The 23,523-nt window shown below is 34.9% G+C and overlaps 1 protein-coding gene and 1 pseudogene across 6 annotated transcripts in view; one reads left to right on the top strand and one right to left on the bottom strand.

Annotated features, from left to right (window-relative positions):
* UACA (uveal autoantigen with coiled-coil domains and ankyrin repeats) overlaps nt 1-23,523 on the top strand; it is a 141,113-nt gene that overhangs the window by 77,683 nt on the left and 39,907 nt on the right. For 4 of the 6 annotated variants that reach the window (XM_027851714.1, XM_027851712.1, XM_027851709.1 and 1 more), the window contains exons 2-5: nt 8,057-8,190; nt 20,952-21,040; nt 21,707-21,771; nt 22,613-22,670. In XM_027851714.1, the coding sequence (XP_027707515.1) occupies nt 8,093-8,190; nt 20,952-21,040; nt 21,707-21,771; nt 22,613-22,670 (310 nt within the window). In that variant the 5' untranslated portion in view covers nt 8,057-8,092. Of the gene's footprint in view, nt 1-5,671; nt 5,875-8,056; nt 8,191-20,951; nt 21,041-21,706; nt 21,772-22,612; nt 22,671-23,523 lie in introns of those variants that run through there. The other 2 variants (XM_027851713.1, XM_027851710.1) reach the window with 1 other exon arrangement.
* On the bottom strand, nt 728-1,220 carry LOC114035533 (annotated as a pseudogene).

Genomic DNA, 23,523 nt, shown 5'->3' with positions numbered 1-23,523 from the left:
CCATTGTTATCTCATCTGTTCTCTTGTAGATCCTCTTCTTGCTTTGTTTTTTTTTTTTAATATGGATTTTATTAGAGTATTATCACATATTCCCTTATATCCTCCACCTCTCATCTCCTCCATTGTCATTCTCTTCTGCAATTTAGACCCACAAAATACATTGATTCACCTATGGGGGAGAGTTGCCACCCCAGGAAGGTGGGAAGTCATGGTATACTCTCTTTCTCCACTGTACCTTCCACCCTCCATGAATCTGGGAAGAAGTGTGTCTTTGTGTTGTTACAATAAGATGATGGGGGAAGGGCATCAGTAGAGTGGGTCCCAGAGCATAAGCAAGTGCTTCAGTTTGTGTGCCCTCCTAGAGTGTGGAGGCTGGTGGCTCTCTCCACTGTTGAATCATAAGGCTGTTTTTACCTTATTGGACCTTTTTCCTTTATAGTCTTGTGGAAACAGCTATAAGTATTCTACCTCTGGTGGGTAGTACTTTTTTTGGATTTTTTTTTTTTTTAGAGTTAATGCAGACTGGAGAAAATGTCTAGTACTCCATCTTGTCGATCTTGTGACCAGACCTTCATTAGTGGTTTTTCCAAATAGATTATAAGCACTTTGAGAGTGAGTATTTTTTGTACAGAAGAAAGAATACCAACCTAAATAACTAATTGCTTGACATTAAACAACAATATCATTCTGCTCCTAAATCTTTTTTTTTTTTTTACTGTAACAAATGTTTTCATTTCACTTTTATTTGCATTCTAATGTTATATTTACTCCCGTGCCATAAGCTTTTGTTTCTTCAGTTTCTTCTGGGATATCTTTTTCTTTTGAGCAACTTCCTCTTCTGATTTAGGAACAATTTGTTCCTTTTCAGTAAGTATCATCTCAATATGGCAAGGAGAGCTCATGTATGGGTTGATTCAACCATGAGCCCTGTAAGTATGCTGTCGCATTTTGGGAGCCTTGTTAACCTGGATATGCTCAATGACAAGAGAATCCACATCCAAACCCTTCAATTCTGCGTTCCTCTCTGCATTTTTAAGCATGTGCAGCAAGAATTCAATGCTCTTTTTGGGCCAGCAACCCTGTGTCCAACCCCACTGCTTAGCCTGGGCACACCTGCCAACTCCACCATTATATCGCCCGAAGGGAACACATTGTTTCTTCGTTGTGTCATCTTTCAAATACTTGGTAGATTTTCAAATATGCATGCCCTTGGTATCTTGGGCTGTTTCATGGGTGTTCTTGAAGTGGACCCGGAGATTTGAGCCCCTGGACTTGCATGATTTTGTGGGGTTCTCTGGATCATTAGAGTACCTAACCGTTTTAAATGATTACCTAGGACAGATCAAGGGAAGAGGAAGAGCAAAGGCTTTCGGGAGACTTGGTCCTGCTCCTAAATCTTGATAGCAAATTTTGCTCTGCTGCTTCAATTTATTTCTTAACTCCTCAGAGGTACCTGCCCTCTCCCCTTTCTTATTCAATCTAGCTGCTCTCTGCTTTGGCTCCAGTATTTCCTAATCTGTTTATATCCAATGTGAATATTCACAGAATGTTAGTAATGTAAAGTTTTATATACAATACAAAGAAAACATTCCCTTAGAGTGCCTTTGTATGTGTAGATTCTTTTATGGCGTTCAATTGTTGTTTCATAGACCTGTAGATTATCTTTGCTTTACTCTAACTCCTATTTTTGGAAGAGCTTGTCTATGCTTTGTGGACTAAAGAAAAAAGATACCTTAAGCTCTCTCATATTTTCTCTGAAGAACAATCAAATAGTCCTGAGTGAAATAGTTTCATCTTTTAGTTCAGACAAAGCTAATTCATTTTGGTTTATCCCATGGGTTTATAATCATCCTTTAAAAAATAATACTTTGTGTATCCCTGTCTTTTCAGTCTGGATATAGCCTTAGCTACCCCTTAAATAATGAATGGTAGGAAGATTTTTTTCTTATTTTTGGTGAAAATATGACTTTTAATTCACATTATATACTACTGTAGCATAATGATTATTTGCCTCTTTCTTTTTTTTTTTTTTTTTTTGGTGAGGCAATTGAAGTTAAGTGACTTGCTCAGGGTCACATAGCTAGTTATATGTCAAGTGTCTTAGGTCTGTTTTGAAATCAGGTCCTCCTTACTCCAAGGCTAGAGCTCTATCCACTGTGCCACCTAGCTCCCCCTATTTGTCTCTTTCTATAGACATTTATGATTCTGTTATAGAAACTTTGAATGGAACTTCAGCTTTTTTTTGGCTAGGCAGTGAGATTAAGTGACTTGCCCAGGGTCACACAGCTAGTAAGTGTTATGTGTCTGAGACCAGATTTGAACTCAGGTCCTGCTGAATTCAGGGCCAGTGCTCTATCCACTGTGCCACCTAGCTGCCCCCTGGAACTTCAGCTTTTTGAGAATATATAAATTACTATAATACTATTGTGGAAACAGTAGTGTGGAAAAAAATTTAAAAAACAAGATTGACCTTTTAAAAAACCCACTATTATACAGTGCTTTATAAGATAAGAACTACTCTAAAGGAATTCAGGTCAGATTATATGCTAGATCCAAGTTAAGGGTCAGGATTTAGAGAGATAGACAGCAGTTTTTAAAAATGTGCTCTCTTACTAAACAAAAACATTCAGTAGGAAAATACATGGATGGATAAGGCTTTCTAGATTATACCCATGGGGAGATTCACCTAGTTCACAACTGATAATCCCATGAGAATAAAAAGTCTACCAAGTCTGAAGAATTATACCCATCTTTGTGACAGTGGTCAAGGTTCTTCATGTTTGGGGTCTTCATGACTGAATGCCAGTAGGCTTATTAGTCAGCCCATTAGGACCCAAAGTTTGGTTAGAACAAGTTATGCCTAAGACAGGGGACTTAATTCTCATTTAGTGTTGCTGATGTATTTGGTTTGGGTGGGAGTATAGAGATCTTTTATTTTTCCTAAAATATTCTATTTATAATCTTGTTCGTATGTATGATGTTTAATGGAATTTTTGGTGTTCATTTAGCTTTTTCTATTTTCTCAACTGAATAGAAGACATTGACTTTCCACAGATAAGCCACTTAGGAGTCATGATAATCAGCTAAGGCAAGAAAAGTGGAGCTTGAGTACTAAGTTAAATTTAAATCGCTTGAAAGAGTACCCTATTTGTTTAAAACTGTTCATCGTGATGTGGTCTATTTAATGTTTTGACAGTACTTCTGGCTCTTCTTATTTAACATGTTGGGAGACAGACTGGCAGCAGTAGTAAGCTGAAACCTGGTTGTATACAGAATGAGATTCATACTTGGAAGGGAAAAAAATTGGAAGTGCAAGCATGTGTTTTTTCTAAATTAAAGTCTGACACATTTTGGTTAAAATAGAACTTCATGCTGTGTTTTTAGGTCTCTGTAAATTTAAAGACGTGATCATCGTACTGGAACTCATTCTTAACATCATTCTGTGGAATAGTTGAGTTTATTTCTTTTAAAAAATATTGATATCCTTTGTTTTTATATCACCTTCATTTCAATGAAGAAGTAAATAAATAATGATCGAATAAAATAATTTCAAAGAATAAAGTAAAAAAAAAATAAAGAAAAAAGTTCAGTCACTGCTACATTATCACCCCTGTGTTACAGAGGAGATATATTTGTTTTTTCTACTTCTTTGTGGTATTATTACTATACTTTATTTCATTTTCCTCCATTAGAATATAGGTTTCTTGAAGGAATGGACTATTAATATTTCTACCATATGCCAGTGCCTGGCATATAGTAAGCTAAACATTTAATAAATGCTTGTTTTTTTTGACTTGATTTTGTATCAGTTATAAATCTGCCCATGCATCTCTGTATTCTTCATATTTGTTTTTTTACAGTATAATAATATAGTACAAATAATACAATAACACATTTATGTACCATGATTTGTATAGCTATTTGTTTCCCAGCGTGTGGCCATCTATTTTGTTTCCAGTTCTTTGCTACTACAAAAAGTGCAGCGATAAATATTTTGTTGTATGTTACCTTTGCTTTCTATCTTTGCCCTCCTTGGGACATTTGCCTGTCAGAGAGATCTCTGAGTTAAAGGATGTGGCCCTTGTAATCACTTTGTTAGCATAATTCCAAACTGCTTTCTGGAAAAGTTGGACCAATTCAGTTTTACCAAAATTATATTCCTGTATCTGTCCTTTCACAGTCCCTTCAGCTGACTATTCCCATCTTTTGTCTTCAAGACAGTTTTCTGGGTGTGGGGTGAAACCTTAAGGTTGTTTTGATTTACACTTCTCTTATTACTTGGAACTGATTTTCATATGGTTTATAGTTTACATTTCTTCTTTTGAGAGCTGTTCAGTCATCAAGTATTTATTACTTGTTGATTGAGAACTGTTTGTTCATGTCCATTAACCACTTATTGGGGAATGGCTCTTGCTGTATTTGTGTTAGTTGCCTGTGTGTATGTATGTATGTATATATAATAAACACATACACATAAGCTATATATGTTGAGTTTATAGAAGATATATGATGCATAATATAGTATACATCTATAAAATTTTGTTGTTTTTTAGTCACATCCAACTCTTCATGATTCCATTTGGGATATTCTTGGTAAAGAGTGATTTGCCATTTTCTTCTCCAACTCATTTTACAGATGAGGAAACTGAGACAAACAGGGTTAAGTGACTTGCACAGCTGTCTGAGGCCAGATTTGAACTCAGGAAGATAAGTTTTCTTGATTTGAGGTTTGGCACTCCATCCATTGCTTCACCTTGTTGCTCCACATATATAAGATATATTGAGTTTATTTAAGATATCTTGGACAGCAGATCCTGGTCAGATATTTGATTCAAAAATTCCCCTGCCCAATTAATACCTTCCCTTATCCTAGTGGCATTGAGTTGTATTCATGAAAGAGGTTTTCAATTTTGAAATTGAAGTTTTCTATTTTATGTTGTGATCATCTTTATCCCTTATTTGATTAAGATTTCTCTTAATAGTTGATCAGGTTCTCTTGAAAGTTTTTTATGGTGTATCCTTTAATATTCAGGTTACGTATACATTTTAAGCTGATTGTGGTATATAATGTAATTTAAGAGTTCTTTTTCTTTTCTTTTTTTAAAATAATATTGACATCTAGAAGACAGGTGTAATGCTCAGGCTGCCACTTAGGGTGTTTTGACATATTCCTCAGTAGCGAATTCTTACATATGCTTGACTTATTTGCTCCCAGTAGTATCTAAAATGTGTTACTCAGAGGAAAACATGTATATCAATATACAAATATATACACATGTGTATATATTTAGCCATTTCTTTCTAGCGCCCAGCTGTCAAGTACTATAGAATCCAAAATAGAATTGTACCATTGTGGGATTGACTACATTTTGTTAACTGGGTAATTCAGATTTAGTCATTACTGCCTGGTCATTCCATTGTCTTTGTTGCTGATTGAAAGCAGCTGGATGCGGAGTTTGTTGTGTGTAGGATTTTCCACCAAGTTCCTTCCTGAAAGGGATTGCCTGAAAGGCAGCAAATAGAAAATAAGAGGAGGAGTTAAGGTACCTGCCTTAGGCCTGTTCTTAATCAAGTGGAGGGCCAGGGGAAAGATATTTTTCAAGCGTTATGAAGTCAGAGGAAGATCCTGAGGACGAAGAAAATATTGTTAGGGATCCAAGCTAAGCATATAATGCAGCAAGATGAATGTGGAACAGGAAACATTATAAACAAAGGTCCCAAGCTTTTGGTTAGAAGTTTTGGCTGAGTATTTGTTTTATGTGAATGGCTGAGGTTTGTAACTTAATGCCTCCTACATAGTTTGCTGCTGGCAACAAGGAGTTCCAAGTCTTCTTTATGATGAGCTGTTGGTTTTCCTGTTCTGCTAAAACCAGAGTAGGTATCCCTATGATTTAGCATAACAAAAGCTTCTTGGTAAGATTTTCCTGTCTAATTTATTTAATAACTACATTATGAATGCTTGTTAGCTTGTTTTATTGTTTTCGGTCTGATTTAGCAGATAATAGCCCTACTAGCAAAAGTTTTTGTGTTTGTGTAGGTACTAGAGACTTAATACAGTAATCACTTGCCAAAAATGAACTGTTTTGTAATCATTACCAATAATTCACATTTTACTTAGTTGATTAGCAGAAATCGATATAATGAAATAATATCCTAGTACTAAATTCAATTGTAAATGGAGAATGCTGCATTTTGATTTAGAAAAAAAAATTTTGATTAACCTGCTTAATAATTTAGAAACCCCTACTTCATATCCAAGCAGTTTTATTATAATGTTGATATTTATTAGTTTAAATTTGTTAAAATAATCTTCCCTACTTAAAGCAGATTTTTTTTTGGTAGGGGACAAAACAGTACTTACTCTTTTTTGAGGGCATTTAGGTACTATGAAAGAAGGGAGCTAACTTCAACCTACTGTTTACCCTTCTTTGGGCTTTATTTTTGGAGCAATAAAACATGGTAAACAAGTATGTGAAGATAAATCAGTTAAAGAATATTGTTTGGAATTTGTGGATTCATGAGCTGAGACTAGAAGTCTTTTTATTATGTGTAAATATGCATTGTTAAGGAATTTGTGGTTACTGGATTTAATTTGTATCTTTAAAGAACCTAACAGCTTTACTTGTATTGGAACTGTTCTTTAATCAAGTTTAGAGATGGGGGAAATATCTAAATGGATTAGAGAAACAGCACTGTATTTAGTGGGGCAAATAGCAGTGTTTTAGTTTACATTTATTAAAATTTAGAAGGCTTGACATTATTCTTATGTCAAGAATAATTCCATCTCCTGGTAGGTTCTGTTTGATGGTGAGAGATCAAAGGTTTAGCTTAAGTATAATTATCTTAATGTTTTTCTCCAACCACAGCTAATAATGTCAGTATATAATGAAAGTATGAGGCTCAAGCCTTTACTGAAATTCTCCATAAATAACAAAACTTTTCTTTTGTTCTTTTAAAATTAATGTGCCTAAGTAAAATTCTTTTGTTTTTTTTAGTATATAGATATAATGGATTCATATCTGTGACAACTTAATGCATAAAGAAAAATGAAATAAAATGACTTGAATAACTGTTGTGAGCACTATTAATTTACCTTGATTTTAATCATAACAAAAATGCCATCTTGAAATGTTCACAGATGCTTGTTGCAAATATTCCCAAAACTATGTAACAAACAAAAAATATTGAAAACTTTAATGTGTTACTGAATTTCATTTGACCCAGATCTTTTGGGTTTAGTGATTTCCTTTAAACTTTAATGTTTCTAAGCTGTTTTCCTTTGAGAAGATATGTAGATATTTACAAATGTGTTAAGCACCATTCTTTATGTTACTAGCAAAGAATATGTAAAAACATGTTATCCTCCTACAAATTAAAGATTTTTTAGTGTAATATCATTTGTCTAATAGGAATAAGCTTTTATTATTTGTAATCCCAGTGAAATTTTCAACCTACTGATAGCATAGAAATGTTCATGCAAAAACTTATAGAAAATGGTGCATATTTGATGTGCTTGGGAAATTTAATTCAATATATTGTACCAGAATACATTATCTATCATGATCATTTGGTTCCACAAAATTGTGACTTTAGGCAAAATAACATTGTGGGAAGAGAGCTGAATAGAGCTAGAATTGGTAGTAATTCGGGGAGGTGAACATCATGGAGAATTATAAATATCTCTGATATTTATAAAACCTTTTACATAAGGGAAAGCACTTTATATACATAATCTCATTTGATACTTATAACTCTGTGAGGTAGGTACCACGGGCAATAATATCCTTATTTTACAAAGGAATAGAGGTGTGACTCAGAGAAATTAAATGATTTTCACGTGGTCACAAAACAAATGTCAGAGGTGGAATCAAATCCAGATCTCTCATGATTCCCAGCCTTAGATTTACAGTATCTTAACAATGTTAATGCAAAATGAATCTTAGTTCAGGTGGTATAGGTGGTATATCTATATTGCCATCTCACTTTCCTTGTGTCCTATGAAAATTTTCTCATTGCTAACGTGCCATATGCTAACTTTTATTTTTCATTTTTGTAGCAAACAACAGATTGGAACAAATATGATGACCGACTAATGAAAGCAGCTGAAAGGGGAGATGTAGAAAAAGTGTCCTCTATCCTTGCTAAAAAGGGAATTAATCCTGGTAAACTAGATGTGGAAGGCAGATCTGTGTAAGTATCTAATGATCAAATATATTTTAGGTGGATTTGGGTTATGCTTTAAGTAGGCAAAGTTAATAAGTGAGTTGCATTTATTAACTTTTCTGTGTGTCTTGGTTAGTATTTTAATAAATCTTTCTACACTTTTATATACTCTTAAAAAAGATGTTTGGCTGTTATATTTTGTTTTGCTCTAGATGTGTAATTTCATCAGTTTAGGGAACTCCCTGCTTGGAAACTACTTAAAGTGATTCGGATCAACAACTGATCTGTAATTTAGTCTTAGCTGCCGGGGGTAGGGGTGGGGGGTGGGGGGGTGGCTTAAGGACTTGTCCATGGTCATAAGAGTAGTACATTTCAGGGGCAGTATTTGAAACTAGGTCTTCCTGACTCCAAAGACTGCGCTCTCTCTCTCTCTCTCTCTCTCTCTCTCTCTCTCTCTCTCTCTCTCTACTATGTCATGTTTGACTAATGAATCTTCTCAGAATGAAGGTATCATCTAGATATACAACAATACTTAGGGTTCTGGCTAGGTTAAGTCCAAGCCTCTCTTCCAGAGTCATCATTAGTAATTTTTGTATCTGGTGCAAGAGGCAGGAAGGATGCCATAATGGTGGGGAGTAGGGAAAGAGAAAAGAAACCATAAGACACCTAAGGTCAGGGGTATGTCCCCTTTTACTCTTTCCTACCTATCTGTAGACTATCTAGTAACTTCCTATTTTTACTAAGTATTCTTGCTAATTGGGTGCCAAGAGCCTGCATGGGGTAGTGCAATAATGTCAAATTCAGTTATAAACAGATTCTTGCTGGCTACATATTGAATTAGAAAACCACAAATCAACCCTATGTTATATTGTATTTTTTTATTTTGTTAAACATTTCCCTATTACATTTTAATTGGTTTCCTGCCCTGGGCATGGAGAGTTTTGCAGGCTGTGTGCAGCCTGCAGACCATGAGTTTGATAGCTCTAGCATAGTGGATAGAGGGCTAGCTAGCCTTAGAGTCGGGAAGATTTGACTTCCTACATTCCACCTCTGACAGTATAACCCTGTCAGGTCAGTGCCTAAGTCTGGAAGTGGCAAAATAGTTGGTGATACATTGTTAAAGGGAGTTTCTCTTCAATAGTTTTCTGGCCCCTGGAAAGGGATGGCAATGACCTACTGAAGCTCAGGCTTGAAGGCAGTCAGAGGAGAATGTCATGGCAATGGTGTTTCCAACACAAATGAAGGTTGGCTGAGTAGTCTTACTCTCTCTATGTGTGTGTTGCTGGGGCGGGGAAGGGTAGGAAGTGGCAGAAAGAGGAGTGGAATGTCATTGGACTTTCTCTATCACATATACATACCTACCTGTGCCAATATGCATTCCCAGATATGCTAACAAGGTGGGAGGGTATGACTGTAGATCTGCCAATATTAGTAAAATGCATTGTCACCCACTGCCCCATGGCGGTTAGGTGTGGGATGCCTTAAGTGTTCTAGTCCTAGTCTCCCATCCATTTCAAGGGTGATCCCTAGCTAGGGTAATTCAGCCAGGATAACTCTTAAATCCTGTACTTGGTAGTGTCCGAACCTCAAGGTTTCCCACCCCCCTGCCATGTCCAGTTACTTAATATGACACCATCATGACAGTTTAAAAATTTGGGAGCTGTTTACCTTTCCCATTCTTTAGCCACTCCTCCTCCCCCCTGCTTTAAGTTGTTTCAGAGATACCCAAGATATTGGAAAGAGGAAATGCCTGCCTATAACTTCTCAAGACCCAGGTGAAGAGTGTTGGCAGCCTCCAGATTACTGCAGAGTTAGCCCGTAATTGGCAACTTTGTTTACCAGGGAATGTTATTGCAGGGTATAGAAAAGTAGTTTGTGCTCTTACCTTTCCTTGTACCACCTTCCTGGAGTGGTCCTGTAAGCTATACCTACTTGGGTTTGGGAGTGTTAGTTTTTGGGAAGAGCCCACTAAATTAAGCATACTATAAATTTGTCAGCAAAGCCCTACTCTGCATTACTCCAGAGATGCCAGTCCTCCTGTTTCCTCCTCTGATTAGTGAGTTCTTTCTTGGAACCTTAACTTAAGGAAAAACACACATCAGTCATGCTCACTCCTAATTTTGCTTGCATGTACCTCTCACCTTCTTCTTCTGTTTCCCTTCTTCAACTCAATTTTATATATTGTAGTGCACCTCCATCTTCCCCATTAGAATGTAAATATTTTGAGGGCAAAGACTTTCACTTTGCTTGTATTTGTATTCCCAGAGTTTACCATGTGCCTGGCAAGTATTTTTGTTGTTCAGTTGTTTCAGTCATGTTTGACTCTTTATGACCCCATTTTGGATTTTCTTGGCAAAGATACTGGAGTGGTTTGCCATTTCCTTCTTGAGCCCATTTTACAGATGAGGAAATTGAGGCAAACAGGTTTAAGTGTCTTGCTTACACAGCTAGTGAGTGTCTGAGGCCATATTTGGACTCAGGAAGGTAAGTCTTGACTCCAAGCCTGGCTCTCTATCCACTATGCCACCTAGCTGCCCTTGGCAAGTAGTAAGTTTAATAAATGCTTCCTCTAATCTAATCTGCCTGGTTATGGCCCTGTCTTCCCTTTACCCAGTCTGTATTTTTTAGTGTGATTAAGTATATTAAAATAAACCTTAAGGGCAGCCTTAAAAATGGGAACAAGTCATAAAAGACCTGTTAAGTGCTTGGAGAAGGGACTGGTAGTCCTATTGCTTCGTCTCCATAATGGTGAAGATAGTTTATGTGCTAAATATAGGTATATGAGCCTCAGGCCTTTTTCCTGCTCTACTTTCCCCTTTAGCCACTGTTTTTCTGAATTGTGATTTGGTGTAGGGCTTAGAGGCAGCCAACTACCTGAGTGCTGTCTCCCCCCTCCCCATTTGTAGCCCTGGATGCCACTTCTGGTGCTTCTTCTTCCTACTTGTATGACTTATTGCTTGTAAATGACGAAGTCATTTTAACACTATTGGACTTAACTTTTCTCAGTTGTAAAATGAAAAAATTAGATGTTTTCTAAATGCCTTTTAAGCTCAAAATCCTATTAACTTCTATTTGTACTAATACAGACATTATTTGGGAATCCTTCCCAGCCTTCCAACTCAAATGTCCAAGATGAGGCAAAGGTTAGATTTTAATTTTCCCCAAATCCTTCTATGACTTACCCTTATATAAGTTTACCAGGGATCTAAAACTATCAAGCAAATAATAAATATAAAAAAAAATAGAAAGTGAACTTTTTTATGTTATTGATGTGTGTAAAACCCTGTAAGAATATAAGCTTCTGAATAATATTGATAGTGTTATGTGTTTCTGTAGCATGTCTAGTTCATTTCAAGGGCTCAGATGTTTAAAGATTGTATCAGGATTGTGGCTCACACATTAGGAATCACTGCTTTAGCATGATCACATTAATATCCAAAAGCCCATTTCCTTTTGTGATGAGGAAGCTAAGACCTAGAGAAGTTAATGACTTGCCTGGGTCACAGATATTTAGGAGCAGCACAAAGATCCCAGTTATCTTTTTTTTTAACTATTTTTAAAATTTTACTTTGTTTTAAAAATGTGAATTTTGGTGTTTTCCAATTACATGTAAAAACAATATTTAACATTGTTTTAAAAAATTTTTTTTTAGTTCTGACTTCTTTGCCTACCTTCCTGAAGCTCTGTGTGCCCTGCTCCTTCAGAAGGCAAACAATTTGATATAGGCTATACATGTGCTGTTATACAACACATATTTCCATTTTAGCTATGTTGTGAAAGAAAACACAAACCAAAAAAAACCAAACAAACCAAAAAACAAAAACATAACAACAACAAAACAAAAAAAATAAAGTTAAAAAAAAAGTGTGCTTCAATCTGCATTCAGATTCCAACTGTTCTTTCTCTGGATGTGGATAGCATTTTTCATCAGAAGTTCTTTGGAATTGTTCTGGATCATTATATAGCTGAGAATAGCTAAGTCATTCACAGTTGATCATCATACAACATTGTTGTTACTGTGTACAATGTTTTCCTGATTCTGCTCACTTCACTTTGCATCAGTTCATATAAGTCTTGCCAGGTTTTTCTTCTAGCACAACAGCATTCCATCACAATCATAAATTGCAGCTTATTCAGCCATTCTTCCAATTGATGGGCATCTCTTCAATTTTCAATTTTTTGCCACTGTAAAAAGAGCAACTATAAATATTTTTGTACATATATAGATCCTTTTCCTTTAAAAAAAAAATTTTTTTTTAATCTCTTTTTGGATACAGATGTAGTAGTGCTATTCCTGCGTCAAAGACATTCTTCCTCCCCCCAAAAAAATAAAATAAAAAAAGAGAAAGGATCTATGTGTTAAAAAATATTTATAGCAGCTCTTTTTGTTGTGCATAACCTTTGATCCAACAATATTACTACTAGATCTGGATCCCAAAGAGATCAAATGAAAATGATGGTGGTAAAAATAGGTAGAAGAAATGTAAAGATTTAGAAAATTAGGATTTGGAATAATGAAAGGACTGGGATAAAAAAAGAAACAGCAATTAGAAAAGAGTAGGGTTAGTCCCACAGGAGAAATAGTAATTTTTTAAATGAGTTGTCTACAGAACTGTTATCTAGGAATTTGACCATGCAGAAAAAAAACAAAATCTTTACCACAAAATGTCTTTTATTCTTATTTCTAAACAATTTTCAATGATATGCTAATTTACTTTAAAAAAAGAAAGAAAAACTTTTCAGCCCTGGATTTCATTATTTTTTTTCATGGCATCAGAAGACAAAACTTTAAAAAATAAATGATGTAATCAGAACTCTAAAGAAGGAGCTTTCAGAAGGACTTCTTAGTATGTTAAGGCCTAACGTTTTATTTTCAATTATAGGTCCTATGCTGTAATTTTAAGTATCCATTTAATTTAGGATATCATTATATATGACTTCGATTCAATCTAATAAGCATTTACTAAAGGCCTGATTTGTTCCAGTTATTATGTGAGGTACAGGGAATACAAAGACAAAAAAATGAAAGGAAACAGTCCCTCCCTAAAGGAGCTTATAAACTTATATTCTACTGGAAGAGAGGGTGCTGACATAATATAGTCAAAGCTATGTAAATATAAAATATATATGCAAGTAAATACAAATTTATTTTAAAAAGAGAAGGAAAATGCAATGTAAAAACAATGTACTTTAAGAATGTATTTTAGTCAGGTTGTATTTTTCCTCATAGTTCTAAAATATAACCATTTCAATACAGGCTATATTTATTTTTTTAGACTTTTAGGAATGATAGTTTCATTTACCTGTTAAAGGTCTGAACTATGTTCCAAACCAGTATGCTAGGGGAACATCAAATAGGTAATTCTATAATAATAATGTCATCAATTTTAAATCTTTTTCTTCTTGATAGTTTTCCTGAGTTTCAAGTCATGGAACAATTGGACTCAGGAAGGGAAACACTGACATAATCTAATTCTTGCTAGTGGTTTCCACATGTTGTTTTGTTTTTTCTTCCGGAACTCAAGTAGGAAGAATTTGAAGGCTAGTTATATTTGGGGCTAGAGGTGCAGTGAAACTTGTGTTTCCTAAATTTTGTGTGTGTGTGTGTGTGTGTGTGTGTGTGTGTGTGTGTGTGTGTATGTATGTGAAAGAATGGTGTTTGGAGTAATGTGATTTGCTTTAAAAAGTTTTATCCATCATTCTGTTAGGTTTTGAAACTTAAGTTCATTAGTTTTATGGTTATTGTAAAAGTGCATTGTGGTGAACTGTGAACTTTAAGTTGGAAAAAAATAATAGTTGTTGGCCATAAATTTGAAGTGAGAAAGTTTGTCTTTTGTGGAATTCATCAGTATGCTTTTGGCATTGAGAAGTGCATAGATAAAAATTCCCTTTCTCCACCCTTTACCCTCATGCACATATACTTTTCTTTAATGAAAACATCATGTAGTTGGGTCGTATTTTAGATGCACTAAGATATACTTCTGCCTTAACTAAACTTATAGGAACAGAATTTTGTTTTGAACTGGCTTTTTTTTGAGTAACCGTTCTATCTTAGTGTGTACCCAGGTAACTTAGGTTGAAAATAAATAAATCAGTAAGGAAGAATTTTAGTTTAAAAAATTAGTTATGATCCATAGCACTGCTGTGCCTTGCTTTAAAAGAAACTGGAACATATGGAAATCTGAATTCATAAAACAGGTATAGGAAGTTGTGTGATTCTTTTGTTTTTTGTTTTTGTTTTTGTTTTTTTTTGCGTTACAAAGAGGGTTTTTACAACAGGATTCTTGGCAGATGTTCCTCGTATAGCAGCTCCCTAAAACATTTAAATGGTTTTAGTAACATCCAGTTTTCAGGAGGTTATCTACTACTCAAAACATGTTTGTGTTATAAAACAAATATATTATTGTGGCATTGCTTAAATGTGGGGAGATTTTTCAAATTTTGTGTACTAAGATATTGAAAAAGAATCTGCCTTCATGATTTCTGAGAACACAGTTAAAATGTATCTTAACAGTAGTTTACTAAATTAGGGTGTCAGAAAACTTGATTTGACCAAATTTACACAGGAAGTTAAATTGTATTACTCTGAGGAAAATGTACGTCTTTGAACTCAAAATTTACTTCTCTGTTTTGGAAACACTGTACCTTTCTTTCATAGAAACATTTTGTTGTCTTTAAAAATTCACATGGAACAGTTGATAGTATTGCTTAGGTCACCTGGTGTCACGTGAGACATCTGAAATTAAACACATTGTTTAATAGATTGCCATGTCTGTTTTATGTACTATCTAGGTAAACTACCTGTTCACCTCCTTTTTTCCCCAGAAAAGTTTCTGAACTGCTGCCATCAAATTTAGTATTTATCAATTTGTCTTTGGAGGAGAATGATCAGGGAGTATCAATTCCTATTGGTCTGAAAATTGTAGTATAGTAGTAGTAAAGACAATTCAATGTGGTGAATACATGAATCAAAGATTTATTAAATTCTCACTGTGTACAACTTATTGTGCTAGGAACTGGAGATGCAAAGCTAAAAGGAAATGAACTTTGCTCTCAAAGAACTTAACATTCTCCTGGGGAAGCATGTATGTATGGGCAAATATGAGTTATAAAAGAGTAATTTTGGGTGTAGAGTAGGGAGGAAGTAGGTAGAGGGTGAGGAAGGAATCAGAAAAGGCCTTTGTAGGAGATGGCCCTTGAGGTGAGCCTTGAAGCTGGAGCTGGAGATTCCGCGAGGAAGGTAATGACTGCATTCTAGGCTGGAGGGACAGCCTTTGCAAAGGTACAGTTTCTTGTACTGGGAAGGACAGCTAGCCTAGTTTGACTAGAACTTAGATTGTGTAGAGTCAATGTATGAAGCCTAATAACAGGTATTAAAGGCTTGAAAGATAGGTTTAAACCAGATTGTGAAGGCCTTAAATGCCAAAGAAGAGTTTGTGTTTAGTCCTAGGGGCAAAAGATGAAAGGAATAAGATCTTTTCATAGCCATCAGGTAGCTCTTTGGCTGTGACTGCAGAAGGTAATGAGAGAGGGAAAAAGGAGGAGTGGAATAGAGGTTTGAGTACATAATCTTTACTGTCTATGAAGCATACAAATGCCTTTTCATAGAAATAGGGAATTTTAAAGCTAAAAGAAGCCTTAGAAATAATTCAGTTTAACATTCATTTTATGGATAAGGAAGTTGAACCCTGGAGATGTGACTTGCCCAAAGTTACACAGTTTATATTTGCCTTTGAGCCCAGACTAGAACTTGGGTCTCCTTAGAGTCTATTGGTCTTTATTGTTTAAAAACAGTTTTTTGATGCCTTTTGATATTTAATATTCTATTCATTTCCTGATACTCCCCCTCTCCATTGAACCCTCCCTTGTAACAAAGAAAAAGTTAAGCAAAACCTACTGACATCCCTGTCTAGCAACATATACAATATTCTTCATATATAGCCCTTTATTTCTACCCAGGGGAGAGAAGTGCTTCATCATCTACTACCTGTGATCAAGATTGGTCGTTTTATGAGTTCAGCTGATTTTTAGTGTTGATTTTGTTTGTAACATCATAGTCATTCCCCTGGTTCTCTACAGGAGTTCAAGAAAAATTTTTCTATGTTCCTTTGAATTTCTCATATTCATCATTTCTAATGGTAATAAAATACTACATTACTTACATTGACATAGCACAATCTGTTCCCCAACCAATAGACAACCATTTTGTTTCCATTGTTTTTGCTATCTAGGTTTCTTTAATATATTACCCAATCCCCACCAGCCCAGCTGCAAATAGTACCCTTAAGATGGACTAAGAGGAAATAATGGGGGAAAAAAGTGGAAAGAGGGGAGCCTAGCAGTATCAGATCTCAAACTATATTACAGAGTAGTAATTTCAAAACAGTTTGGTACAGGTTAAAAAATAAAGATAGAACAGTAGAACAGATTAGGTATACAATATAACAGAAGCAAGTAAACAGAAAACCTAGAAAGACCTAAGGTACTGGTAGAAGTATTCAGTTTGACAAAAAATTTCTGGGAAAACTGGACAGCGATATGGAAGAAATTAGATTTATACCAGCATTTCATACCTTTTACCAAGATAAGTTCCATATGGATCTATGATCTAGACATAAAAGGTCACATCATAAGTAAATGAGAGAAATGTAGAAAAAATTACCCATTACATTAGAAGAAGATTTAGAAGAAGAAGGTTAGAAGAAAATTTCATTACCAAACAAGGGATATAGAGTCATAGAACATAAATTTTGATTACATGAAAATAAAAAGTTTTTGCATAAATAAATACAAAAAAGCTAAGATTAAAACATCTTAGGTACTGTTATAAAACCAGAACCATCTTAGTTCAGATTCAGTGTTGAGATGAAATGAGGCACTCAAAGTCACTGAATATTTAACAAAGGAGAAGGTTTACTTTGTCCTAAAATAGCATGAATATATAAAAAAGATGCAGTGACATTTAGCTTCTCTGGGTGTAGAGGGGTGCCCCCCAACTCTCCCCCCACTCTGCTCCTCCTTGTCTCCACCTGGAGACTGTTTGGTCAGTAAGTCATCAGGCTAGAGACTGGCATGATTTCAGGCACCCACCTAGTCTGAGACTCTTGGTTGGGATCTTTTATGTTTCCTGAATAGGAAGCTGAATCAGGGAAGCTGGGCCAATCAGGTTGCATGGGAAGGAGAAAGTTGTGTCAGAGAAATCAGGGAAACTGTATTGGGAAAATATTGGTCCTATCACAAAAGGGAAACAGTTAACTGGGAAAAGAGTCTTTGCAGCAAATCTTGCCAGTAAAGTCTCATTTCCAAGATTATATATTTAAGGAACTGATTCAAATTTATAAGAATAAGAGCCATTTCCCCATTGATAAGTAGTCTAAGGATTAAATAGGTAAGTGTTCATGGAAGAAACCCAGGCTATCGATAGGCCATATTAAAAAAAAATGCTCCAAATCACTGATAGAAAAAAAAAGTTAAAGTAATTCTGAAATTCTGTCTCACACCCATCAGCTTGACAAAGATGACAGTTGTTGAGGGGGTCTGTGGGAAAACAGGCACATTGATGCATTGTTGGTGGGCATGTGAATGGGTCCAGCCATTCTGGAAAGTAATTTGGAATAATGCACAAAATGCTGCTACGCCAATGCTCAAAGACGTTCAAAGAAAAAGGAAACGATCCTAAATGTACAAACATATTTTAGCATCTCTTTTTGTATTGGTAAGAAACTAGAAACTAATGGGATGCCCATCAATTGGGAAAGACTGAACAAAATGTAGTATATATGTTGCGAGTGAAATAAAACAAAAAGGTAAATTGAGGCATGCTTCTCCAAGCAAGATAACATTTTATTATTAGGGCTAATAACCTGAAAATAAGATGGGTCAATCTCTGCCTAAGTTTCTAGCCAAAGACCTCAAGTAAAAAGACAGCTCCCCTTATATAGGTTTTGGGGACTATAGAACAAAGAATAGTATAGGGTAGGTGACAACATGGGGTTGCAGGAAAACATGATTGGTTATGTAGCTGAGGTGTGGGAAACAATATGATTGGTTGGAAGTTGGGAATGGAGGCTAGCAACAACCCCCCTTCTTCCTTCCTGTGACTAAGAAGTGTCTATTGTTTGACTCTGCCTGCAAGATAGTGGTCCAGACTTTGGGTAACAAACTAGACACCTTTGAAGGATGGTTTGGTGATGTAAAGATATTAGGGCCAGCTCCCTTATGGCAAGTGGCATCCCCCAAGGTTAGCAGAGTTCCTTGAGGCAAGAATAGATCAGTGATTAGTAAGAGAACTGGATTTCTAAATTTAACCCATTACAGGTCAGCTGAATTCTAAACTAAGTTTAGAGGCAGAGAATCATTGTGAATAGGGATCAGTAAGATAATGATACAGGATTAGTTTTGATCTTTTCAATATTTGAACAAATTGATATGTATATATGTACAACAAATTGTAATGTGAAATACTATTGTGATGTAAGGAAATATGATTTCAAAGAGACAAGAAAAGCTTTGTATGATACAGTGTGAAATGACCAGAGCCAGAAAAACAAGTTTTCATTATAGCATTAATAGTATAAAAATGAACAATTTTGAGGACACATAAACTAATGAAGAATTTACACAATAACAACAACACCACAAACAAACAACTTAAAAAGCTATAAAAACTCTTAGCAACACAGTGACAGTCCATGATTCCAGAGGACTGATGATGAAGCATATTATCCATCTTGTGACAGAAAGGTGTTGGGATTCAGGATGTAGAACAAGGTTTTTTTGTTTTTGTTTTTGTTTTTGTAGGCAGTTGGGGTTAAGTGACCTACTTAACCCGCCAGGATCACACAGCTAGTATGTGTCAAGTGTTTGGTCTGAGGCTGGATTTGAACTCAGGTCCTCCTGACTTCAGGGCCGGTGCTCTATCCACTGCGCCACCTAGCTGCCCCTAGAACAAGGCTTTTAAAAAAAAAAAAAAAAACTAGGGGGCAGCTAAGTGGCGCAGTGGATACAGCACCAGCCCTGGAGTCAGGAGGACCTGAGTTCAAATTCGGCTTCAGACACTGGGCAAGTCATTTAACCCCATTGCCTAGCAAAAAAAAGAAAACTAGTCCACTGAATGAATTTGTTTTCCTTGAATGTCCCTGTTTGTTACAAGGAATTTGTTTCTTCTTTTCCCTCCCCAATTGGGTGGGAATTGGCAGGGAAAGAAAATAGATTTCTCTTAAATTAAAAAAAACAACAACAAATTTAATTTAAAAAAATAAGTGAAATATCTTTAAAAGAAAATAGACATTTTCTTTAAAACAACAAAAAAAAATGGAAAAAAGAGACCCATTCGTTAGAGCAGATTGTTAGAAATCAGGATGGGATGTTTGCAGGATTGCTAACTTGAGGATTTCCTGAAAGTTTCTTGGAATTTTCATATGAATTCCTAACTCCCAACATATATGTATCTCCTCTTCTCTTCCCTCCCCCCCCACCTCCCTCAGGGACTCTACTTAAGTTCAAATCTTGTCTCAGATTATTATTGTTTAAAGAACTAAAGACAGTCCTAAAACTTCCCTATTTTAAAAGGTATATTCGAGTTCTTCATTTTTTGCCTTGACGTTTTGTAAGTCATTTAATCTCTTTTAGCCTCAGTTTCCTCATCTGCAAAATGCTAACATATAAAGCACTTTGCAAATCATAAAACCCTAAATAAATACTTCTTCTTCTCCTCCTCTTTCCCCTTCTTCTTCTCTTCTTTTTCCTTCCTTTTTCTCCTTCCCCTCACCTCTTTCCTTTTTCCCTCCCTCTCTTTTTCATTCTCCTTTTCTCCCTTCTTACTCCTCCTAATTCCTCATTCTTTTTCTTCCTTCTGACACATACTAATGAAGTGATCCTAGTGATCCTACTTACTTTCTGTATTCTAGATAACTTCCTAAGACTATAAACTACAGAGAAGGTCCCTATCTGTATGATTTTCTTATCTGGGAGTTTCCTGTATAAATGAAATCACAGGTTCAAGAAATCACTTGGTCTTGCCCTGTATGTTTCTGAGCCTATGGCAAAGCTGTCAAGCTACTTCCCATGTCTTCTGTCCTTCCCATCCCAGGTATTTAATTCCTGTCACATATAACAAGCCATTTAGGATCATAGGATTCAGAGTCTGGAGAATGTCTAATTCCAGTCTCTCAGTTTATAGATGGAGGAAACTGAGGCCCATGAAAATAATGTGACTTCCTTAAGGGTCATAGGTGCGAAGTAGCAAAACTGGAAATTGAATCCAAGTTCTCACAAACAAATCCAGATATCTTTCTATTATAACATGCTTCCTCAAAATTTAAAACAATATTTATAATTGAGAATGTCTAAGGTCTCTTCCTTTTTTTCCCTCTTCCCTCTCCCCTACAAAAAGAATTCCACATGCTCGTGATATTGTCTGTGTTGATACACTTTGTACTTGTAAGGCAATAGTATTTGCCAGCCTTGTGCTTGACTTAGGTATTTGAAAGTCAGAGAAAGTACTTCAACTAGTGAAAAGAACTAAAGACCTGAGATTACATTCTTTTTGTGTTTTCTGAATTATGCAACATTTGTTTAAAATTTTATTTCTTTTAAAATTTTGTTTTAGGGAACTTTTCAACTTAATTAAAAATAAGCAAGTTTAATAGAGACTTTATAGTGAAGAAGTTTGTAGTATTATCTTCGATCTGCTTTGGATATATGATATAATGAAATACGATTTCAATATATTTTAGTTTTTATTTGGAATTTCATGTACAATATTGTAATTTTTCTTTTTTGTTTAGATTCCATGTTGTTGCATCAAAGGGAAATTTGGAGTGTTTGAATGCCATTCTTGTACATGGAGTTGACATTACTGCCAGTGATGCTGCAGGTATTAATTTTCCTTTAAAATTTACATGTAGAACACAGGATAATTTGTAAGACACTAATTGTCTCATTCAAGCTTTTTAGAAGAGGGACGACTTTCTAGCTTTAAATAACTGGAAAAATGTAAATACAGATACACACATCAATATTTATATTGTATTTAAAAATAGAAAGGCATAACAAAGTGTGATGAGGGCAGTGTGAGATTAAGACCGTGCCCTAGGAAGATTTGAAGAGGAAGAAAACAGGGGGATGAAGATCAAGAAAGGTTTCATGGAGGAAATGGTACCTGAGCTGAGCTTTGAAAGGAGAAAAGCATACTCCTTAATATGCTAGATTAGTGGGAATTAGTCAGGGAATGTTGCTGGTTTGACTGCTGTCAAACTTTTTTTTCATTGCCCCCTTTCCACTTTATCCAGGACATTTGGTAACTTTTTACTAAGGGGGAAAAAAATACCAGGTACTTAAAGATACCAAACATGTGGATATTAGTATGTGTGATCTTGTTTCATTGTATTTTCTTTGGTTATATTGTACTTTTAGTTGTTACTTAAGAAAATCTTATTGGGTCATCCATTTCTAGTGACCAATGTTGTAAAAAATTCTTAGTTTCCTGTTTATGTGTATACTTACTCAAATATATTTATATTAATTACACTTTTACTCATAGGGAGAAATGCCCTTCATCTTGCTGCAAAATATGGACATGCTTTGTGCTTGCAAAAGCTTTTACAGGTAGTGAAAATTAAACTGATTTTAAAAAATTCTTTTAATTATATACTAAGGATTGTTTTAATGTGGTCTTCAAATTTTGGATTAATTCAGTCCTGTTTACACATTTTTTTTTTGATGGAGGAATGTCAAAGAAAACTATGAGGGAAATGATTTGCATAACTTAATGTATTAAAAATAAACTGAAGACTACCTTCCTGTTGACATTAGCTGAGATTAGAAATTTTTGGCATTTTGATTTATATGTTTATGACCTAATTTAAAATTAAGATAATTCAACATTTAGTACTCCTTTGTTTTCTTTCCATTTAAAAGACTTTTTATACATTATTGGCTTGAGTCTGTTAGCCAACAAGCATTGTTTATAGAGCCTTTCAACGACCAGTGAAAAATTCAGTTATTCAACTGATTATTTAATGTTAAGGAGTTATGGTAGTGGTGGTTTTTACTGAATTTGAGATTCGTTGAATTAAATGTTTTAAGGGTTGGTCAAATAGACATTTCTGTAAACTTTTTTTGTTTTTTAAAATCTGTAAGTTATTACATTAATAATAGAAGTTGAGACTATTTTTCTGGTTGTTGAAATTTAAGCATAGTTTGTCTTCTGATTTAAAAACTCGCAAAGATACCTTATTATATTCTATGTTATTTAATAAATCATTTTTTTCATCTTTAGTGAAATCTTATTACACATTTACTTTGTATAATTTGTTTGGGCATTCTTCTGTGTCAAACTAGATAATGAAACAAAGAAAAATGTAAATAGATTGACTTTTAGTGAACATTGACTAAAGCTAAATATTTTAAGATCTGATTTTTAATATAGAACCCTTTTATTTGATAGTATAACTGCCCCACTGAACATGCAGACCTGCAAGGTAGAACTGCACTTCATGATGCAGGTGAGCAAAAATTTCACTAGTGGTAAGAGATTCTTTCTTAATGTTTCTTTTAAAATTTTTTAAAATTACTTTTATTTTTTTAAAATGCTATCTATTTAAAATGCATATTTGGCATATTGTGTTCTTTTAGAATGTTGACCAGTTTTTCCTTTGGTTCTTAAAAAGTATTTTCATTAAAAAAAATAGTTGAGCAGTGTTATGGATGAGTCCTCCTATCACTGCATTATTTTCTTACTTTTATTAAGGTTTTGCACTAATGATTTTTTTTTTTTTTTTGGTGAGGCAGTCGGGATTAAGTGGCTTGCCCAGGGTTACACAGCTAGTAAGCGTCATCTGTTTGAGACTGGTTTTGAACTCATGTCCTCCTGACTCCAAGGCCAGAGCTCTATCCACTGTGCCGCCTAGCTGCCCCTGCACTAATAATTTTACAACAGTATAATTAGTACTTGTGTGACTGAGTTATCATTTTGAAAGTTCTCTCTAAATATGAAAAAAAAGGATGAAAATAGGACTGAAATACAAGAAGTCAGCTTAAATATATATTTAAGCTGACTTCTTGTATTTCAATATTTTATATATATATATATATAAAAATACGCACACACACACACACACACACACACACACAGAGTCATAGAAACACAGAATTTTAGAGCAGGAAGGAACTTTAGAAAACATGTTCATTCCTTCATTTTATAGATGAATAAGTGAGCTCTAGAAGGTAAAGTAATTTCCCCAGGTTCAAAGAGAATATACTGGTGAAGATGTAACTCCAGTCTCAGTCTCTTTGATTCTTTCCACCATACTATATTAGTTTGCTATTACTTAATTCAACGAATTTCTTTAACTGTTT

Source organism: Vombatus ursinus, unplaced genomic scaffold (assembly GCF_900497805.2).
Source record: "Vombatus ursinus unplaced genomic scaffold, bare-nosed wombat genome assembly UNPS02009205.1, whole genome shotgun sequence".
NCBI lineage: Eukaryota > Metazoa > Chordata > Mammalia > Diprotodontia > Vombatidae > Vombatus > Vombatus ursinus.
The sequence above is the reverse complement of the archived record's forward strand: the minus strand, read 5'-3'. Positions and strand labels throughout refer to the sequence as shown.